This window comes from Acyrthosiphon pisum, chromosome A1 (assembly GCF_005508785.2).
Source record: "Acyrthosiphon pisum isolate AL4f chromosome A1, pea_aphid_22Mar2018_4r6ur, whole genome shotgun sequence".
Lineage (NCBI taxonomy): Eukaryota > Metazoa > Arthropoda > Insecta > Hemiptera > Aphididae > Acyrthosiphon > Acyrthosiphon pisum.
The window spans coordinates 64,802,673-64,824,021 of NC_042494.1; the positions used below are offsets into that span (position 1 = coordinate 64,802,673).

Here is a 21,349-nt window from a genome sequence, read left to right on the forward strand (position 1 = left end):
GTCACCAACACAAGATAACAATGAAATGTAGGTATATTTTTCATTTGAGCACTAAGCTGGGTCTCTAACGAAAATATCAATAATAAATAATAGGTACCTTATAATATATAATATTATTATGAACATACAATTATTTTACTGAGATGACGACAATTCAAATTTAAAGTATTAATTATCAAAAAAATAAATTGACAATAAAAAGTGTATTTCATTTTTTGTATAGAGACGAATTTATCTAGATGGATGAATTTTTTATCTTAGATAACTATTTAGATAAAACCACGATTAAAGATATATAGTATATCTTTAATCGTGTCCATAACATATCGAGGTTTCGTAGCCGTTTTCTGCCTGTGCAAAGCATAGGCCGTTGGGTAACCAGTATATCTTTAATCGTGGATAAAACGCAACTATTTATCTAGATAAGATAAAAGATAACTAAATATTTAAAATACTATGCCAGCGAATATGGCCGCAACATTCAAAATATCAACAATCGTTAGGATTTCGGGCTCGTTTAGTTTTCCAAGAACCATTATTATTGATATAATATAGGTACGCGTAGTTATAATTCTGTGGCTCGGTGCAAGAAGGGCCAATGTCACATTTTGACAAAATTGAGATTATTTGACCAATGTCATAAAAATCTGCTTATGTTACTTGTGTTAAAAGGGCCAATGTCTCTTATGCTGTATGACCAAATTAGATTTGACATTGGCCTTTTTGAAAATAATCGATAAAATAATAATCAATTTATTATGGGCCTATGTCGACATTGGCCACATATTATCTATAGCCACGACATTGGCCATTTCGAAATCAATTAATAAAGTTTATAAATGTAGGAGTTACTAACATTATGATCAATTGAATATTATTGTGAGGTTTTCATAAAAAAGTCAAGTTATTTAATTATTGAAAATTGTTTATTTTAAATTTTAGTTTTTGGCCAATGTCAAACCAAAGTTTTTTATTTTTTTATTTTTTCTGGGGGGCCAATGTCAAACTAAAACTCACTTATTTATACTTAAAAACAAAATGAGAGTCATACAATGAAATAAAAACAAATGTAATTAAGTAACAGAAATTTTAGAGTTCAAACATAAAATTTAAGATTTTTATGTAAATTTTAGAAATTGGCCAATTTAATATTTTAAATTCCTGAACATTGTCAAAATATGACATTAACCCTTCTTGCACCAAGCCACAGACTTAAACTATATTATTTTAACAATGATTTGTGTTTTGACTCGTATTAAATACTGCAGACTTTCAGTGCTCGTTTTATACTTCTAGGGGATGTCTTTTAGATTCTGAGTGAAATAATAGGTGTATTGATTTTACAATGTGTGTTTTTTTGATTAGACGTACACGTTTTATAGCAAAAAGAAAATGATTCAATCTTCAATTCTAAGGGACAGGGGTGATTTCTGATACGAAATTGTATTTAGTTGGTGCCCATTGAGAGGTTTATATTGAAAATTCTTTTTACCTACTTGGCATCGTTTATTTATATTATCTCCAAATAGAACTTGTAATAGTTCAATAATTTTGTGAGATATTTATTCTTACCAGTTTTACTATGACCAGATGAATTCGATTTTAGGTTTCCGTTAAATTTTGTTTTCATATTATGTTCATTGTGCAGTGACTAACAATATAATTAGTCCTTAAAGTATTGTTAGTTGTTACGAACTTCCACCCAGATATTCCATGGTGTTGCACGAACAACCACAATAAAATATTACATTAATATAATGTATAAGATCATTTATATCGGTAGTTATCGATTAATGATTATTATAGCGATAAAAATTTGTCTTTTATGCATACAATTTTACCAGACTTTTACCAATAAATGTACAACAATGTTTAATAGATATTGATCAATTCAAAGTCATTTTGATACTATATGGGGTGCAAATCATTATAGGTACCCATTTTAGAAATCGAAAAATGGTGGACGCAAATACAATATAATATACCTAGTACTATGGAGTCGAATATATCGTCGCTTTTAATATATCGTCTCGAATCACCCCCTCAAAACCACCACTGGTATTACATTACACAGTATCTATCGAGGTATCTATATAGTATATTATCCTAGAATGATTGACACTACGTGTGATCTATAAGTATCTATCTATATAATTTACTTATATAATTTTCCAAGTTACCTATGTGGCTAAATGTACAATTGTGTGTTTAATTTTTTCTGAAATTTAGGAATTGTATCCAATGTTAAATTTTTATAAATCATCAATATCTATTACAACATTATTTTAAAATATTATAAATGTGATGCGCCTCACACTGCACAGACACAAATGCCATATGTATTATGTATGTACCTAACTGTATACGCATTACTGGTTTGTGAAAGGAGGTCAATACCTACTGAAAATATTTAATTCCGTTAAACTGTATACGACAGTACGACACTATACGTACGTCAATATATGTATAACAATTAACAAGGTAAGTAATTGTAACTTGTAAGGGACCTATCTAAAAACAATTTTTCCATCCACATAATTTGATTATAGTACCTAAATGATCAAGTATAATGTAGGTACCAGGTACCTATTCTATTTTTATCCTGCAGGATCTTTGGCCCAACTAAAATTTATATTTAGGGAGTTCTAAAATGTTATTTAATTATGTGCTTAACTATAAAAAAACCATTTTTGTAGGTAATAAAAATTTGATTTGTAAACGGAAATGATTTTTAAATTTAATAATTATTAAACATATCCATATAGCACGAATGTTAACAAATACTATAAGATATACCTACTTTCGAATAATGTTTTTTTTCTTTATTTAATTTAATAGTATTTATGAATATCTTAAATATTAAAATATATATAGCTGAAAGACATATAAGTAGATTCCTATATACAATCTACTTTTATTTCAAAATATTAGTTCTGTACAATAATTAGACAATTATTTGTTATTTTTGCATATGTTTTAATCGTAATTTTCTGGAACTTTCGACTTTACAAGCGATTCAAGATGCGCTGTTTGTTGCCTGAAAATAAATTAGGTCATGTTTGTGTTAACTATAGGTACACCATATTATCGGCAAACATATTTTACTATATAGTTAGGTAACTACGGGCTATATATTATAGATTGGCCAAGTTGAATTTACTATAAATTCTTACAAAATATTTCGATCATCAAAAATAATATTATAAACTAAAATATATTTAATACGTTTTATTTTATTTTATTAATAGGGACTAGATTAATAAAATATACTATGTATATTATATTATTAATACCTATAGCATACTGACATATAGTTTAATAGTTACATTTATAAATAAAAGTTGGTATAGAGTCAAGATCTACACCAATATGTTTTGATGCTTATAAATTATAATCACAGTTTACAAATTAAAGTACCATTAAAAGAGAGGTGATCTATCTCCTGTAGGAGTCAAGTGTACCTCATAATTGAGTACGCGTAGACCACTGTAATGGATGTGTAAAAATTTGAATTAAATGACAAAATTAATTGCATACGAAAAACGATTCTGAGCGTTTCCCTAACATTTCATAAACATTTGAATTTTAAATGCTTTAAAAAAAAAAAATCGTGACTGTGTTTTCGATATTTTTAATTGGGGTCTGAACAACTATGAGTAACCTTGCATTAAATTGTCAAGCTTTTTTACTCTACAACAATGTTTTCATACATAAATCGAAAAAAAACTAAAAAAAGTTAATAATTTCATATATTATCTAAATATAGTCAATATAACACAAAATATTTTGAAAGTTCTATAATGTCAAGTAAATGGCACTAAATTCTAATATTAATAAAAAAAAAAAATACTAAATATCAAGTCATTCATTTCATAATTAGGTACCTACCTACAACAAAAAAACCAAATTGATTTTTAAAAACTGGTTTTATTTAAGAATTCCCGTTTTTCCATCAATTTTTTTTTATTAGATTATTATTACAAGTATAAAAAAACTTATTATAATTTATATAGTATTATATAGTACTATATTTATATAGTATAGTAATATTATATAACCAAGATACAATTTTTACGGGGTTTCAAAGTGTCGTCGGTGGTCTTATAGCTTCTATCTTATTAATTACTATAATTACAGTCCTTTCCTTATTACAAATATTATTAAATAACTTTTTTGAAGGGGAGGGGGCTGATAATGTATTTACACAGAGTTTGTTTAACTAGGGTATCCCATTAGTTAAGCATACTAATGTCGAGGTCTTATTTTATGTATCGGTTCCTTGTAAAGCAGTGATTCCCAACCGTTTTTTACTTAGCACCCCTTTTAGATTTTCAAAAATCTCACACCACCCCTCCCTGATTTTTATACACTAAAATCTTAAATCTAATAAAATTAAACGAACCCCTCAAAACTAAAAAATCCTACAAGCGAGCGGTACCGCCCACGTTGTGATTAACTGCTGGAAGCTATACACAATTGTATTTGTAATAATTTTCAAAAACCATAGTAATAATTTTTTATTTTCTTAAAATATCGGGAGGGAGGCGATGGAGGCTACGTTTAACAGAATATGCTATAAAATAGAAATTTACACAAAATGTTTGTAACACGCACTTGCCTATAAGTAAATAATCAGCTCTTTTACGAATAGCTACATAATTATTAAGAAACTATATTTTTTTAATACTGGTCGATATTGCAATTTATTGCATATAATATGTTAATAAAATGTGGATTGTAGGTCTATATATTATTTTATAAATGAGACTATAATCTATAAAGATTTCTGTTAAAAATCTATAAGATACCTATATTCATATATTATATTTATTTACTTTATTAAAAAAAAGAGTAGGTATAGGTATGTATATATCTAGCCAAAAGTATTAACCTACATAAAATTATACATTTTTAAAGGGAAAAGTTTGAACGATCCTCTCTATGTTTTGCTCCTGAATTTATATAAATAATAATATGCTGCATGTATATTGTAATGATATATTATATAGATTAAAACATAATAATAAGTATTTAAATTAGTTATTTTATAAAATTAATGAATTTTTAAAAATAGTTAAAATTTTAAAATATAAAATACCTATAATAAAACTTAATACCAAAAAAAATAAGCATCTATTGTCGGCATGTAACAACTTATCATCTATTTTATATTTACCACCTACGGATTTAAGACAATTCGATAAAATCAATATAATAGATGTAACTATAACACCTATAGCATATATTTTAAACTAGATATATACTAATAATTTATGAATGTAAAATCAGGGCTTAAATCAAAAACTATAATACCGTTTACCGTTATATGGATATTAAACGTTATGGTGGAATGACTGTTTAACATTATATAGAATTTAAACGTTCTTCAACTTAAGCGTTCAAACGTTTTAAAAATTTAAAAGTTATGAAGCGTTTAGCGTTATCTGATGGATATAGCTTGTTTCCCAAACAAAACAGAGTGATTGAAAAATATAATATTACAAAAATATATATATATTTTACTGATAGATATAATTTTATAAATAACTTTTTTCCAGGCAATTATATGTTTCAATCGTTCATCGTTTCTGTTTCGGTATCCGTTATCCGTTTTCAATTGCTTATCGTTTAACGATATGTTTTCCGTTAACCGTTTCAATCGTTTATCGTTTACCGATATGTTATCCGTTATCGATTTCAATCGTTTTTTTATATGTTTAACGTTATACTCATAACGTTATAAAAAGCGTTTTGAAGCCCTGTGTAAAAGGTATCATTTTAAGTAATATATTAGGCTGAATTAATTTTATTTAAACAGTTGTATGAAGTTGGATGGTATAGTGGTATAGGTACATATTATAACACACCTAATACATATATAATAAAAAATACTATAGGTGAATTTAATATTTTCCATACATTGTAATATTGTGCGTGCCTACTAAAAAATATTGTTTTATCCATTGTCGTTCAAAATTAAATGACATACCTACTAGCCACTACACGTTTATATTAAAATTATACAATGATTTAATCAGGTTAAATGTATTAATTTACATTGTTAGAACTATGTTCTATGTTATTATAGTTATTTGTTATTATAATTATTAGTAATTACTTATGCTTAAAAAAACTTACTTCTTATGTTATGAGTATCACCAGATTTATGTTCCTCGTTCAATTCTAGAAATAGTTCAGACTGTAAAGTATTTGTTGTGTTACTTGTAGTTTCCATGTTTTTATTTTGTCAAATTAAATTAATCGATATGAAATATTTGTACAAATATGTTATAACACTCGCATATCTAAAATAACATAAAATAAAATATAATAATTAATGTTCAAACGTTTAAATAAACACATAAGAATAGCCAGGATTCTATTAAACGTATGCCAAAAAAAAAAAATAAAAAAAAAAAAAAACGCTCAGGGTTTGTGATATGATTATTAAGCCAACAAACTCGGCCAACTTTATTATACCTACTGTAAATTTGTTTTATTGTCCTCACTCCTCAATAAGTATTTAGTATATTATGTTTAAGTAACCAGTATTATCAATTTAATAGAGTATATTTATAAACGTACTTACGTACTACGTAATACGTATATACATAATTGAGTCTATTTTTTTAAATTAAATTGATTTCATTATTGAAACATAATATCAAAATTAAGGTTATAAAAAATAGTATTGTTTCCTTATAGATAGGATTATTTTTATTCACCCTATTTACAATTTTCTCTGCAGTTACATATGGTCACATATATTGGAGATCAAAACTCAAAAATATGAGTTAATTATAACAATAAAAAAGGTCAACAAAACAAAGGTCTATAATTATATTAAAGTTTAAACTGAAACGTTACTATAATAGCTTATACAAATAAAAAATAGAACCAAACCTAGAGGAACCTCTTGGATGACGACTGCACAACAAGGACATGGGTAGGACAGGTAGATACAGATAAAGAGCATGGGAGTAACTAGGATTTAATAGTTACTAGGACTAGACTGCTAGAGTCATTGAAAACCAAAGTTCAAAATAAACCATGGGGGTAAAACTCCTCACCTTCAACCATCACGAGCGTCACAACAGTTTAATAGTCAGTAGTCACAGAGAGTCGTGTTGAACAAAGTGGGCAAGTTAGTAACTGCTCAGATGTACCTATATTATAGTGTGTAAACGCTAATTGAGAACACTCAATATCTTTGCGTAGGGCCATGTAATCTGAATGGGCGTAAACCGTTTGGGCAAATCGACTCAATTTATAGTCCGTTTAGGCGAATAAATGTATACCGTTTGCCGTTTGGGCGAGGGTTTATTCAACTAAAGCTACCGGTTGGGCGAATAGATGTATACCGTTTGGGCGAGGGCTTATTCAAATAAAGTTATAGGTAGTTATATTATTATTATAGAGATATAAAGTAAAAAAATAATAATTAAAACAACACGTCACATAATAAAATAATAAAATTTAAATATGTTTATATAAAGTAAAAAAAAATATTCATATATTGCCATATTGGAATAGTTATATTATTATTATAAAAATTATCTAGAGTAAAAAAATTAATTTTTAAAACAACACGCCTATCTGAATTCTGATTTAATGTTGGTTGTTATGACATATAAAAATACACCTTTTTATAGCCTTTGAATTTTTTTTAACTTAATTAGACTTCCGCATGCGTAGTAAAACTTTTTTTTTCTTAAACGGCAACCACCTATTTTAACCACTAATTATTTTTTGCCTAATTTTTGAATGCATTTTGGGGTTTAACCAACTTTCTAAGTCCGAAATTGTTCAAGTTACAGCCAATCAACAAAAATACTGCAAAATTCTATTCAGATTTTTTACTGTAATGAAAATAACTGTTTGTTTAGGCTTAACATTTTCACCTCTAATTGTTTAGGTAATATTTATGTGATACATAAATAAACATGTTGTTAATTATGTTACACATGTAATGGATCTTTTGGAATTTATTAATAGTTTAATGTATGTCGACCCTCCTATAAATCTTCAAAATTTAAAAGATATAATAACAGCAACATGCAATCAAGTATCAACTGACTGAAGAATAAATTATTAATTAATTCCAAAAGATCCATTTATTTATGTATCACCTAAATATTACCTAAATAATTAGGGGTGAAAATGTTAAGCCTAAACAATTCTAGAATAATTATTTTCAGAATTACAGTAAAAAATCTAAAAATTTCGCGTATTTTGAAGTTTTTTTGTTGATTAGCTGTAACTTGGTCAATTTTGGACTTAGAAAGCTGGTTAAGCCAACAAAATGTATAAAAAATTAGCCAAAAAATAATTAGTGGTTAAAATAGGTGGTTGCCATTTAAGAAAAAAAAAGTTGCACTGCGCATGCGCAAGTATATTTAAAAAAAATTCTAAGGCTATAAAAAGGTATATTTTTATGTCATAACAACCAACAATAAATCAGAATTCAAATTACTGGGCTCTACGCAAAGATATTGAGTGTTCTCAATTAGCGTTTACACACTGTCACTGTATACATTAGCCATTAGATGTCGTATATAATCCATTACGGAAGTGTTAAATTTGAATTCAATGATATAAAATCATTGTACCTATACGATTCTGAGCGAAGATGGTCTGTCAGCATATACATTATATTATATATAAATATATTTTATGAATTTTTGATATTAATAATATTAAAGTAATTTATTTTACTATTATAGTAATCAGTGTTTTTTTTTCGAATTGGTTTTACAAAGATGTTTGTTTTTTATTTTTTATTTTTTGTGTCCGACATTGCACCTTTTAGGGCAGTAAAAATGCTTTGATGTTCAACTTCAGTATCTTGTTTGATGGGAAAGTTAGTAATCTGTGAGTAAATAAGTGAGTAAAAAAAACACACATCATTATAAAATAAATACATGTATTGCTTCGCTTAGAATCTAAAAGAATATTTATTAAGAATTTAACTTTTATAGCTATAAGGATTGAACATTTTTTATAGTTATTTTATATTAAAATTTGGACGAAATTAGATACATTAAATAACTATTCTTGCAAGAATAACGATTTTATTTATTTTTTTTGTAAATTTATAATATTAATTCAACTTGCTGGCTACCACGGCGTATATTAATAATAATAGTAGGTAATAACTATTAACTAATAACAATATAAATATAATATAAAGTATCCTAGACTGACAAACCGTCTTCACTCAGAAGTCAGAATCGTTTTTCATATACACTGATATTGTATCATTATAATTTACTGTACAGCAGAGCGACAGCGAGCAATTATAACAAATTAATTAAAACTGTTATTCTTCGTTTAAATATCTAAGTGCCCGTATTACAACCGTTAAACTAAGGTTAAAACACCGATTTTGGCTGGTAAAATCACTAATCAGTGGGTTAGGCGTAAATCGAGGTTTAAGCTATGATTGTAATACAGGCCCTAAGTTCGTCCAAGTTTGAAATTAAAATATCGAAAAAAAATTCGTATACATTTTTCATATATTTTAGTTGCAATATGAAACACTAGGTAGTTTAAACCTTGTTTAAAATGTTTAATATTTTTGATATGAAATTGGACATTGTATACATTTTAAACTACAAAATAATTTGTACATTTTCGTGATTTGATTAATTTTAAATGGGTTTTAAAAAATCGTGCAAATTGCATATTCTTTAATATTTTTTATTGTCTATTATATAAACGTTTGAGGAAACTTGTATTACATTTTCAAGCTTTTTAACATAACAAAAAATTAGTTAACTACATTAATAAAATAAAAAACAAAATAAATAAAAAATGTATCATGTTTATAAAATATAAATTGCTCAACATGTTTTGAACATTTAATTATGTATAGCTAGAGAAAATGCTAGTATAAACATTTGGTGAACATTTTAAGTATCTACGGTTATTTGTTTTTAAATTTCAACAAAATATTAAAAATTCATTATTCAGAAATTGTTAATTTACGGGTGAATATCCAATGTCTTAAAATTTTTAATATCAAATGCTCATAAAACATTAATGTTACTTTCCAATTAACTTTTTTTTTCTGAAAGGTAGAAAATATGGTTTTATAAACAGTTGGTGAAATTTCAAAGTATTGACGGTTATTAGGTGTTATTAATTTTTAGTTAAACCAAAAAACAAAATCAATTCTGTAAAACACTGATTTTGCGTAAAAATTCCCCCCTCTTTTTTTTTTGTTTTTTCCTACGCTTGAAAATTACAGGAAATTTTAGATTCTGAGCGGAGTGATGAATGTATTGATTTTACAATGTGTGGGTGTTTTTTTAAATTTTTTGTAAATACTTATCTATAGAGATAAATAGTAGGTACAGGCAAGAAAAGTAGTTGAAATAAATAATAATGCTTTGAATTTCAACCACAGTAACTTTTCTGAAGTGAAAGTGAATCTAGTTGGTGCATTTGAGTGGTGAATATTCAAAATTGTCAGTCTAGGTACCTAGTTTTCAAAAACGTTCGAAAAACACGTGAAATTTTACGAAAAATCAGTTTCTACAAAATCGATTTTGATTTTAGTTGTAACACCTCGAATTTTAAAAAAATCGTATTTCTTACAATTCTACGGGTAAACGATATAAGGAAATTTTCTTAAATCGGAAAACACCGTTTTTTGCAATACAGGCTGCGAGATAAAATTTCTTAAAATATTCTCTGGGATATATTATAGCCCATAACCCGTTATTCGTAATGGAATATGGTGATGAGCTTCAATATTTAAATTGTGCCTGTCACCGATGTCTCCATCCGGCATCTACCTACCTACTTGGACAAGAGGCTAGAGGTTGAACGGTTTGAACGTAACCTAAATTGTATTACTAAGACGGATACCTACATACACGGCATGTTTCATTTAATTGCCCAAGTAATGTGTAGGCACAAAGAATTTCAATAAGGAAATATGAATTACGTGTCGATTTTATGTGTTACCGAGGGATAAATCACAAATGGAAATCAGTGTACACGCTAAGTCTTCAGTCTTGGTAATATTTTAGTAATTACGGACATCTTGGAAATCGTTGAAATCGTTGTAATACAGTGGTGTAGCCAGGGAAGGGGCCGAAGGGGCTGCAGCCCCCCCCCCCTCGAAATGTTAAGAAAATTTTAAAATTATTTTAATGGTCATTGATAGTCGCTCAAAAAATCTTATATTGTATTTAAAATATTTAAAAATGTAATATAAGTATTAACACTTTTCAGCTATCTATCTGTGCTAGGACGTATTTAATGTGTAAAAGTGTAAAAGTTGATCAGCCCCCGAAAAAAATCCTGACTATGCCACTATCGTAATATGGTATTCTGGAATCAAGTGTACACAATCTGCACCAATGCCGTGCCACTGTGCCAGTAATACCTATCACGATTACCACTCTACCTAACAGTTGCCACTATTTTAGAAAGAAATATTATATTCTATGGTTGCTACCAATAGGCAGTAGTTACATACCGGCCCATATTGAGATCTGGTTCCTCACTTCCTTAGATACATGGATAGTTGGATGACTATCCTCTATTGAGACTATTGAGAATATTCAATAGATACACTAAAAATGCCGTAAACCGAGAAAATATCGTGGGTAATGGCACTTTATGTTTTTATTCTTTCAAATTTCAACTTGAACATTCAGTGAAATCAATAATAAAATATATTATCAACAATATTATTTTGTTGTTGTCGTGTCGGAAACGAGATAATACATAATATCCCATGTAACCACGACACTGCCAGCCAAGCAGCAAGACGCGAGAGTGAGAGAGAGAAAACGCGGACGACGCATACTACAATTATTATTGGCTCGAAAATGTGTGCGCGTGTACACTGTGCCCGCGGACCAATGATCGGGCACCACGAGCCAGTATGAACATTTTGTTTACATCATCAACATTTTATCAGCGGTGTACAGCACCGCGACCGCACATTTTCCCGTCACTATTCGCACAACCAACGTAGCAGCGGTCGTCGTTGTCCCCCCCGAGTGGTAATACCCGTCAGATCCTATATAAGTTTTATTTTAGTTTTCAGGGTTTTCAAATTTTACGCATCCACGTCGAATCATCACTACGATCCAGCACTCGCCGGTAAGTACCAAAAGTCCATCCACTACGAACGGCCGTAGTACTGTTAGTCGATCTCGACGTCCACGGTTGTGTCGTTGTTACTTTACAACATTGTTATAATTACCGGTGTGGAGGACGGTGACCAACCACCTACTTACCTTTTACGCTGTTTTCTTTATTGACGTGTTTTTTCTGTTGTTCCGTGTCAACAGAATCGAATCGACGACATGATTCTTCACGTAGCGTTCGCAGCGTTCCTGTTGGTTAACTCGGCGATCGCCGACGCCGGTGTCCAGGAACAGGTGGCCGTCGAGTCAGACGAGGGCGTGCTTGTGTTGACCAAAGACAACTTCCAAAGTATCGTCTCGTCGTCCGAATACTTGCTCGTCAAATTCTGTGAGTACACGTTTTATTGATGTGTTCCCAAACCCAGAAATTTTGTATCGTTTTAAAGGTTAGAAAACGTCACAATGACCCCATATAATTTGAGAACTGTAGACACTGAGGTTTTCCTATTGATCAAGCACCATATTATTCGGAGTGGGGATCGACTTTATGGCTTTGGTTTTTTTTGTTGCAAATATACATAATATACCTAGGCAATAAAGTACCTACACAATAATAATTATATTATTTTGACTGCAAGTAGCTCATACACTACACTTACATACTTAACAAATGTAAAATAATGTCTAGTTTCTCTTGACTAATAGGTTCATTTTATATAACATAATAGTATCACAATTTTATATGTAGTATAATGTGTATTAAAATAGTCATAAACTTCATAGCTTTAAAAGAAAAATCCTTACAATTCTAATCAATAAATATGAAGAGGTAAAAATCAAGCTATGATGGCTTTGACTTTCCAAAAACTTTTTCCTTTACAAATATTGGGTATTGTTTAATGGAGAAAATATATCTTGCAATTCTCATTTTTTGATAGTTAATAATTATTTATATAGTTACAAGTTACAATAGCAAATTAATTACCTAGATAATTTAATAACAATATATTTTTCTTAATATAATATTTTCTTAATTATTTATCTATACTCCGTTCCAAGTATGAGCGCAACAGGCAGCGACCTAATTCCGTTAGGCGGCATACATCCCGCATATAAATCATAGGTAGTGACCGGTGGAAGGGGAAAAAAGTGCACAGAACTGGTGCTCTCTTATTTGGAACAGACTATAGTTTATAAATAAAAACTGTAGCTTATTATTCAAATGGCTTTATTAAATTAATAGCCATAGGCATTTATTATTTTTCCATCTGATAAAACCATGTCTTGAATATGATTATGTTGAATAGATTAAATTAATTGATATTAGGTATATTATATTAGGTATATAGAACAATATTAATTACAGAATGATGCTATCAAAACTTAAATGTACCCATAGATAATAAAGATATGGATAGGCCACGCCAATGTTCAATATATTTAAGGCCGCGTTCCCGGAGGGGAAGGCAATTGAGGTGCCTTTATATTGATAGTCGATATGCAATATAGGTATACTTAATTTGGCCTCAATTGTTCCCCTCGAAGACCGCTGATAAGACCATTATGTCCTATCCATATCTTTATTATATATGAATGTACCTATCATTATTTCTTATTAGTCATAGGTTTATCACTTAATTAATAATTATATTAATGTTAATTATAATTTATAATATATACCCTATTATTTTTGTATATCCTGAATAATATTATAATCAATGTTATCAAGTATAATATATTTAACTTTGTCATATGTACAATCTATTTTACTATAAACATATTTTTCACAAAACTTTGTTTTTTATTATTAATAAACTCATATAGGTACCTATTACTCACTATAATATATAGTATAAAAATACTTATAGTATTTAAAATAATAGTATTTATAATTTAAATAATTAAAGTCATATTTTTGCTTGGTCTAATTTTTCAGAGTAATATAACAACTGATAAAAAGAAGAAAACATTTTTTTTTTTTGAATGCATATAATTATATAAATGATGAGAAAATTAATTTTAAATTAGGGTAAAATTACCTAGTAAAATAGGGTTTTGAGATATGTTACCAATTTTACTATAATTTCACTACAAATTGTATCCAAATAATATTTATTATAATTATTTGTTTAAAGCTTTCTTAATTAATAATGTTTAAATAAAGTTTAATCTTGTTTATTACTATTTCTTTTGAGAATTAAAATATAATACCTAGGTAATTAGTACTATTAAAATAGATGACTGGTAATTTAGGTTTAACACATAATATAACAATATGTTCTTACATCCATAGTCCATGCAAAATAACTATATTTTACTGCTTTTTGTTGACTATATTTTTTATACATATAATGTAATGACTAAATACATACCTTTATTTAACTAGACTAATTCATATATTCAGGATAAAATATTTCATATGTTTACCGCATTTTTTTTAGCTATGTGAAAGTTTATTATTTAAATTTGTTATCTTTTTTTTTTTATTATCTTCTACTTCCTTTTGAGTAATTGAACATAATCATAATTGTTTTTTTCTATTGATGTTTGTACAGTACAACATATTTTGTAAATTTATCCAAATATATAATATTTATCTTTATTTATATAATTATATCTTATATTAGTATCATTCCATATTTATATACCTATATAATATTTTTTTTAATAAGTGTGTTAAGCAATAACAAAGAAATATTCAGTTTCTCTATGATATCAATGAAAATCATATCTACACGGCTCATTTTATAAAACTTATGTGTAATTAAAATTTGTAAGCTGTAAATTTATATCATAAGAGCATAAGAACTATGAAAACCAAATACCTACAGTTTTATAATGGACATCTTTTAAGACAGAAATCTCCTTACAATGGAAAGTAACAATAGTCACGTAAAATCTATATCCCGTATATTTTAGTCTCCCTATAATGGAAAAATCACTTGGTATCGAGCAATTCTGTTCTAAGGAGGTTTTACTGTTACATACTTAATAACTTTCAAGTTTGTGATGTATCGTTGATGTTTATTTATCTGTTTTATAATTTTGGTTGTTTTGTGTACATTTTGTAGATGCACCATGGTGTGGTCACTGTAAACAATTAGCACCAGAATATGCAAATGCAGCTCAACACTTAGCCCAGAATGAATTATCAGTTAAATTGGGCAAAGTGGATGCCACTATTGAGAGTGACTTAGCTGAACAGTTTGGAATCCGTGGGTATCCAACTTTAAAGTTCTTTAAAAATGGAAAACCAATTGACTATTCAGGTACAAATAATAATTTAGTTTCTAATTGGTAATATTATTTCAAAAGTATTCATCAAATTCTCGTTTTATAATAATAATAATAATTTTATTTTGTATTTTAACATTAGGTGGCCGAACTAAAGATGAAATCATTCAATGGGTATTGAAGAAATCTGGACCAGCTGCAAAAGTATTGCAATCAGAAGAAGAAGTACAGTCGTTCATTGAGGGAAAACATGTTGCTATTGTAGGTTATTTCGAAAATTTAGAATCAGATGCTGCAAAATTATTTTCAGAATTGGCGGATTCGGTTGATGATCATCCATTTGGTCTTGTATCAGATTATTCTAAATTCTCTAATTTAGAGCACAAAGATACATTTGTTTTATATAAAGATGTAAGCATTAACATTGTACTATGTAATTTATTAATTAAGTATTAACTATATATTTTTGTATTAATTTTAGTTTGATGAAAAGAAAGTTCCATATGATAAAGATATTGCCAATGTTGAAGACATCAAGACATTTATTTTTGTTCATTCGTTGCCTCCCATTATAGAGTTCAACCAAGATACTGCTCAAAAAATATTTGGTGGTCAGATTAAGAGTCATTTGTTGCTCTTCTTATCTAAAAAAGAAGGACATTTTGAAAAATTCATTGATGACATTAAGCCTGTTGCACTTGACTTCAGAGGAAAAGTAAATTAAATCATATTTTAATAAATTCATATCTAATTAATCTGAATTTATTTTTTTTTAGATTGTGTTTGTTACTATTAATGCTGATGAAGAAGAACATCAAAGGATTTTGGAGTTCTTTGGAATGAAAAAGAATGAAGTACCAAGCATGAGGGCAATCAAACTTGAAGACGATATGACCAAATTTAAACCAGAATCTCCTGATTTAACCGGAGAAAATGTGAGGAAATTTGTTTCCGATTTTGTCGAAGGAAAAGTTAAGGTATGATGATTATTACTTATTAGTTATTGGATATTATTTTTAACATAACATTTTTGTTTAGCAACATTTGCTCTCTGAAGAATTACCCGAAGATTGGAACAAAACTCCAGTCTGGACTTTGACTGCTACTAACTTTGATAGTGTAGCTTTAGATTCAACTAAGAATGTACTTGTAGAATTTTATGCTCCATGGTGCGGACACTGTAAACAGCTTGCACCAATTTTCGATAAAGTAAATATTACAACCTAATGTTTTTTTTACTTAAACAAAGTGTTTATTTTCATTAATTTATATTTTAGGTTGGAGAACACTTCGCTGATAAAGATGATATTGTCATTGCAAAAATGGATGCTACAGTTAATGAACTTGAGCACACTAAAATTTCCAGCTTCCCTACACTAACATACTATCCAAAGGGAGATAGTCCAAAAGTATGTTAATTCATTTTACTGTTGGTATTTGTATTGCAAATCAAACAAAATTTAATTTTTCTTTCTATTTGTTCTTAAAACTAACATTTTAAAGTGTTGTAGAATATTATTCTATGAATGACTTCATTAATTGGTTACATTTTATTAAACAGGCCATTGAATATAATGGAGACAGAACATTAGAAGCAATCATTAAGTTTATCGAAGCTGATGGAAAACAAGAAAGTTCTTCTAGCACAACGGTAATTAACATTATATTGTTACAAAAAATGAATACCCATCCTCAATAATGAGTCCATACATATTCCTGTTTCTACTTTTGATTCAAAATTGAAATTTTGATTTTAAACTATATATTATCTGTAAAACAGGCGTGACAATTCCATTTCCAATCAAATTAAAAATCTATATAATTATGGTCGTAATGATAAACTAACAAGTTAGAAAGAAACCTGTTTAAGTAGATTTTGAATAGTCCTCTCTACCTAACACATGCCTATGTAATAAAAAAAAATAATTCTTCATTTTGTGTTCCCTGCAACATCCCATTTAACATTAAACATGTATGTGAAAGAAATGATAAGTACAAATGGACCCTTTGAGAAATCTTGTCCAAATCCTCAATTGAACATTGGCAGGCAGGCCACACTATACAAAGATAAAAATATTTTCTTAATGTATGTTTTAATTTTGTATAATATATGTTTAGGCTAATAATAACAGTCTTCTGTTGAATTTTTACTTAAATAAATTAGCAATCATATTATATAGTAATTATAAATGCATGTACATGTTATTTTACAGAGTGAGGAAGGAGATGAAGAAGAAGAAGAAGTAGAACGTGAGAAGCCTAAAGATGAATTGTAGATATTATTTGTAAAGAAATGTTTATTATTATATATATTTTTTTTTTGTTCGTCTTGTGAAAAACTTCAGCACATAGAATTCGACAATTGGACTAATACCTAATTGTGTAATAGCTGATTTTGGTTGTGTTTACATTATTTAAACTAGAAAATTGGTATTACTACGATTGTAAGAAAAACAATTTTAAATTTAAATTTCATGTTGTCCCCTTTCTCAAGACTGTCATAGATGGTTCTGAAATAGACTTCTTAAGAACCATATTTTATTTTAAATCAATGTCTATGATGTTTCCTTGTTAAGTAAAATAAAAATAATAAAATTAATATTGATATTTTTAATTAATTCATGAATCATTATTTTAAGTTATAGTTAAAAACATTTATTTATTAAACTACAATTACTCAAATTCTTGAGTTATTTAATTCATGGATCTTTTTACTAATTTTATATACTAATAATAACATTGATTTCTGAAATTAATTTTAATGGTAAAGTTTAGCCACAGGTTTTATTTGTACTTTGATACAAATCATCATATATATATTTTTTACATTTGTTATGTATTAAAACAAGCGTGGGTGTATTTTTATTTTATCATAATGTTTTAACATCACAAAAATTCATATTTTTAATTCATTTGGTTTGTTAAAATGTTATCTTTTTGTAGTTATTTTAAAATAAATGCTTTATAATTTAATATAACTTTTAATTTATTTTGAGTGTATTATGATTATTTTGACTACGGCCGCTTAAAGATCTTGGGACGCAATTTTAAGGAAGTAGTACATCTATATTAAAAAAATTGTGATAAAATAATAGCATTTGAGTTTAATTTAGTTATTTTTAATAAGTGTATAATTGCTACACGTGATGACGTTTTACCAAATTGTTTTCTGATGATAGTCTATAATGCCAAGTGCTAAAATGTATATTATATTATAATTTTTAACTCAGAAATGTTAATATAAAAATATATGATATATCATCAAAAACTTCTAAGATATAAGATTTAATGTTATCAATTATAATTATAACTTTATAATTACTTCAAGTATATTATAATATTATTGATTATATTTTAATACAGAGTGCTCTAAATATTTCATGTAATCCTAAATTGTAATGTCTATGTTCTATATAAATTATACATTTAACAGATAATACTAGAGAATATATATTTTTTTTTAATCAGTTTTTACTATCATACTTTTATCCTGACCTGTTCCTTTCTGATGTTTCCCATCAGGAACATTCACTAGCTATTTCATTAAGAATGGACATAAGTTGTTGTCAAAGATATACCTAATGAATTTTACATTTTTTAACATAAAAATATTTTTCATCTTAGGTATTTATGGTTTTGACTAGTAGTGTTCAACCTTTTAGACTCGCGTCCACTGTTTTTGTAACAATATTTTCACGACTCGTGTCACTTTTGTAAGCCATGAAAGAAAAAAAACTTAAGCTTTTTGTAATATCCGGTAGGTACATAAGTGTGCATATTGTTCAATTCATTCATAACTTATTTGAATTCATAATTTATAACTTATTTTTTTTCCGCAGATATTTTATAATACAATAGTTTATTGTTGGTACATAATATCTGCGAACTACTAAATTAGGCATAAATATAAACAAACAATAATAAAAAAGTTAGCAAGGTATTAGGAAATCTAAACCAGTGGTATTCAACTGTTGGGTCGCGTAATCTATAAAAATGGGTCCTGAAAAGTCTTTTTTGTTAAAAAAAAAAGTTTATTATAAAATTATAAATTATAAATTCGAATATAAGTAATAAATGAATTAAAGAACCATATTTTACAGTAGATATAATGATAGTTAAAATGTCTTTTATATTGTTACAAAAACAGTGGATCGCGAGTCAAAAAGGTTGAACATTACTAGTCAAAACCGTAGATAGGATGAAAAATATTTTTATATTAAAAAATCTAAAATTACTAGGCACCTATTCAATATGTTTATCTTTAACAAAACAATTTAGATCCACTCTAAATTTTAATAAAAATTATTTTGAGCATTAGTTTGGTCCGCCCCCCCTCCGTCCCAGGAAAAAAATTGGGGTACGCAAAAAAAAAAAAAATATAGTAGAGGAGCTTCGTCCCCCCTGTGCACCCCCCCCCCCCCAAATTCGAGCACTGCTTAATCGTATTATGATGTTTTGTTGATTTTATTATATGGCAATATATTTTTAATTTGATAGCCTGAAGTAAAATTTTAAAAAAGTCGTACAAAATGTATTGATAATGGTTTACCTGGTAAATGGTTATATTTTATAAGCATTTAAAGTTTTGACTGGATAACTGGGACTGACAAAAAAAGTTATATAGGCACTATTTTAAAATCAACGACTTCTGCCAGAATGCTGCGTCATATTGATGATTTAACATTTAAAATAGGTACGATATTACGATAATTATGTTTTTTCGATCTATGTAGGCATGCAATAAATATCCGTCAAAACACTTGAAACTATTTATTTCCCTTTCGTGTCAATCCAATCGACGATTCTAATAGATTTCCCGATTTCCGCCATTTCTAGTAACTTAAAAATCCTGTAACTAATGTAAGTTTAAGTCGTTTAACTGTTTAAGCTTATAACTAGTAATAGTAAGTCCCGAGCGGCTGTTGCATTAGTTCTTTTGTCGTAATCAATCGGTTTTCGTTAATACTCTTCAGTTTAACTAGTTTCAGCTTTGATGGGGTGGGGGAGTATACAGAAATACAGAATATATATACCTCCCGTATAGATCAATTATAACTCTTCTTAAAGGCATTTTACAACGATATAATGTTATGTGTCGAATGTCAATGATAATGGGGCGGGAAAAAAGACGCCCACAAGTCACATCTCATAATATTCTACTCATAGTAATGTACGCCGTTCTACGGTATAGATATATAGTACCTAACCAAGGGAAGGTATGAAAGACGCACAAATGCACAATAGGTATACATTAATTTAATAAAAGATGATTGGAAACGTTTTTTTTTCGTTTCGCGCCTACATAGCATTGTTTCTCGATACTAACGCTATAGTATATATGCTGCGACTTGCGACGTGCCATTCAAAGGATATAATATAATATTATTATTAAATATTAAATTTAGTCATATAGCACATATTATGTATGCATAAAAAAAATGAATTTACGACCTGAAAACCGAAAGAAATGGGTTTAGTTTGTTTTCTTTATTTACATCGTTATTCAATTAAAAATACTATCAGTCACAAATCACGATGTAAGTAGTGTGACGATTCAGTAAGATGAAAAAGTATTGAAATTGTCTTACATATTAGTCCTAGATGTGCCTTTATAGTTATTATTTATTAGCTATTAATTATTATTTCTCAACGAGCCAATGTACCAACGAGGCATGTCTATTTTTACCTGTTATAACTTATAATAATTAATTGTCCTTAAATTTCTTTGGACACTCTATGAAGGGGCGTGGGCCAAAGTAGTTAATGCTTGTGGGTATGAACTAATTTTTAATATAATTCACTAATTGATTGACCGGCTTTGATCATGTACGGTGCAGAATCACTTAAAAAATAGTAGCACATTATTGTGTTGGCCATATAGTATCATGGAATTATTAAACAATTTAGCAATAATATTGAACTAAGATTTGTTTTTTTCAGTTTTTCACTATTTCAGAATTAACAGAAATTAAAATGTTATTGTAACACATTTTAAACTAGGACAGTAG

The 21,349-nt window shown here is 28.0% G+C and overlaps 2 protein-coding genes across 2 annotated transcripts in view; one reads left to right on the plus strand and one right to left on the minus strand.

Annotated features, from left to right (window-relative positions):
• LOC100573888 (methyltransferase-like protein 22) overlaps positions 1–11,690 on the minus strand; it is a 22,214-nt gene extending 10,524 nt beyond the window's left edge. The window contains exons 1-2 of the mRNA XM_029487380.1: positions 11,489–11,690; positions 6,139–6,305 (exon numbers count right to left, since the gene is read on the minus strand). Coding sequence (XP_029343240.1) covers positions 6,139–6,235 — 97 coding nt within the window. The 5' untranslated portion in view covers positions 6,236–6,305; positions 11,489–11,690. The remainder of the gene's footprint in view (positions 1–6,138; positions 6,306–11,488) is intronic.
• Positions 11,691–11,902: 212 nt separating this feature from the next.
• LOC100169107 (protein disulfide-isomerase) lies at positions 11,903–18,783 on the plus strand. The gene is made up of 10 exons (XM_008184943.2): positions 11,903–12,120; positions 12,312–12,495; positions 15,179–15,376; positions 15,484–15,752; positions 15,823–16,056; positions 16,118–16,318; positions 16,380–16,550; positions 16,619–16,750; positions 16,903–16,992; positions 17,555–18,783. The coding sequence occupies exons 2-10, from the start codon at positions 12,327–12,329 to the stop codon at positions 17,615–17,617; spliced, it is 1,527 nt and encodes a 508-aa protein (XP_008183165.1). The 5' UTR covers positions 11,903–12,120; positions 12,312–12,326; the 3' UTR covers positions 17,618–18,783.
• The last annotated feature ends 2,566 nt before the right edge of the window (positions 18,784–21,349 follow it).

What these genes read in the sequence shown, in the direction of transcription:
- LOC100169107 (XM_008184943.2), top strand. Translation starts at nt 12,327, where the DNA reads ATGATTCTTCACGTAGCGTTCGCAGCGTTCCTGTTGGTTAACTCGGCG. An exon ending in AAAACCAATTGACTATTCAG is followed by an intron (nt 15,377 to 15,483) that starts GTACAAATAATA and finishes TTTTAACATTAG; the next exon opens with GTGGCCGAACTAAAGATGAA. An exon ending in TTGTCGAAGGAAAAGTTAAG is followed by an intron (nt 16,319 to 16,379) that starts GTATGATGATTA and finishes ATTTTTGTTTAG; the next exon opens with CAACATTTGCTCTCTGAAGA.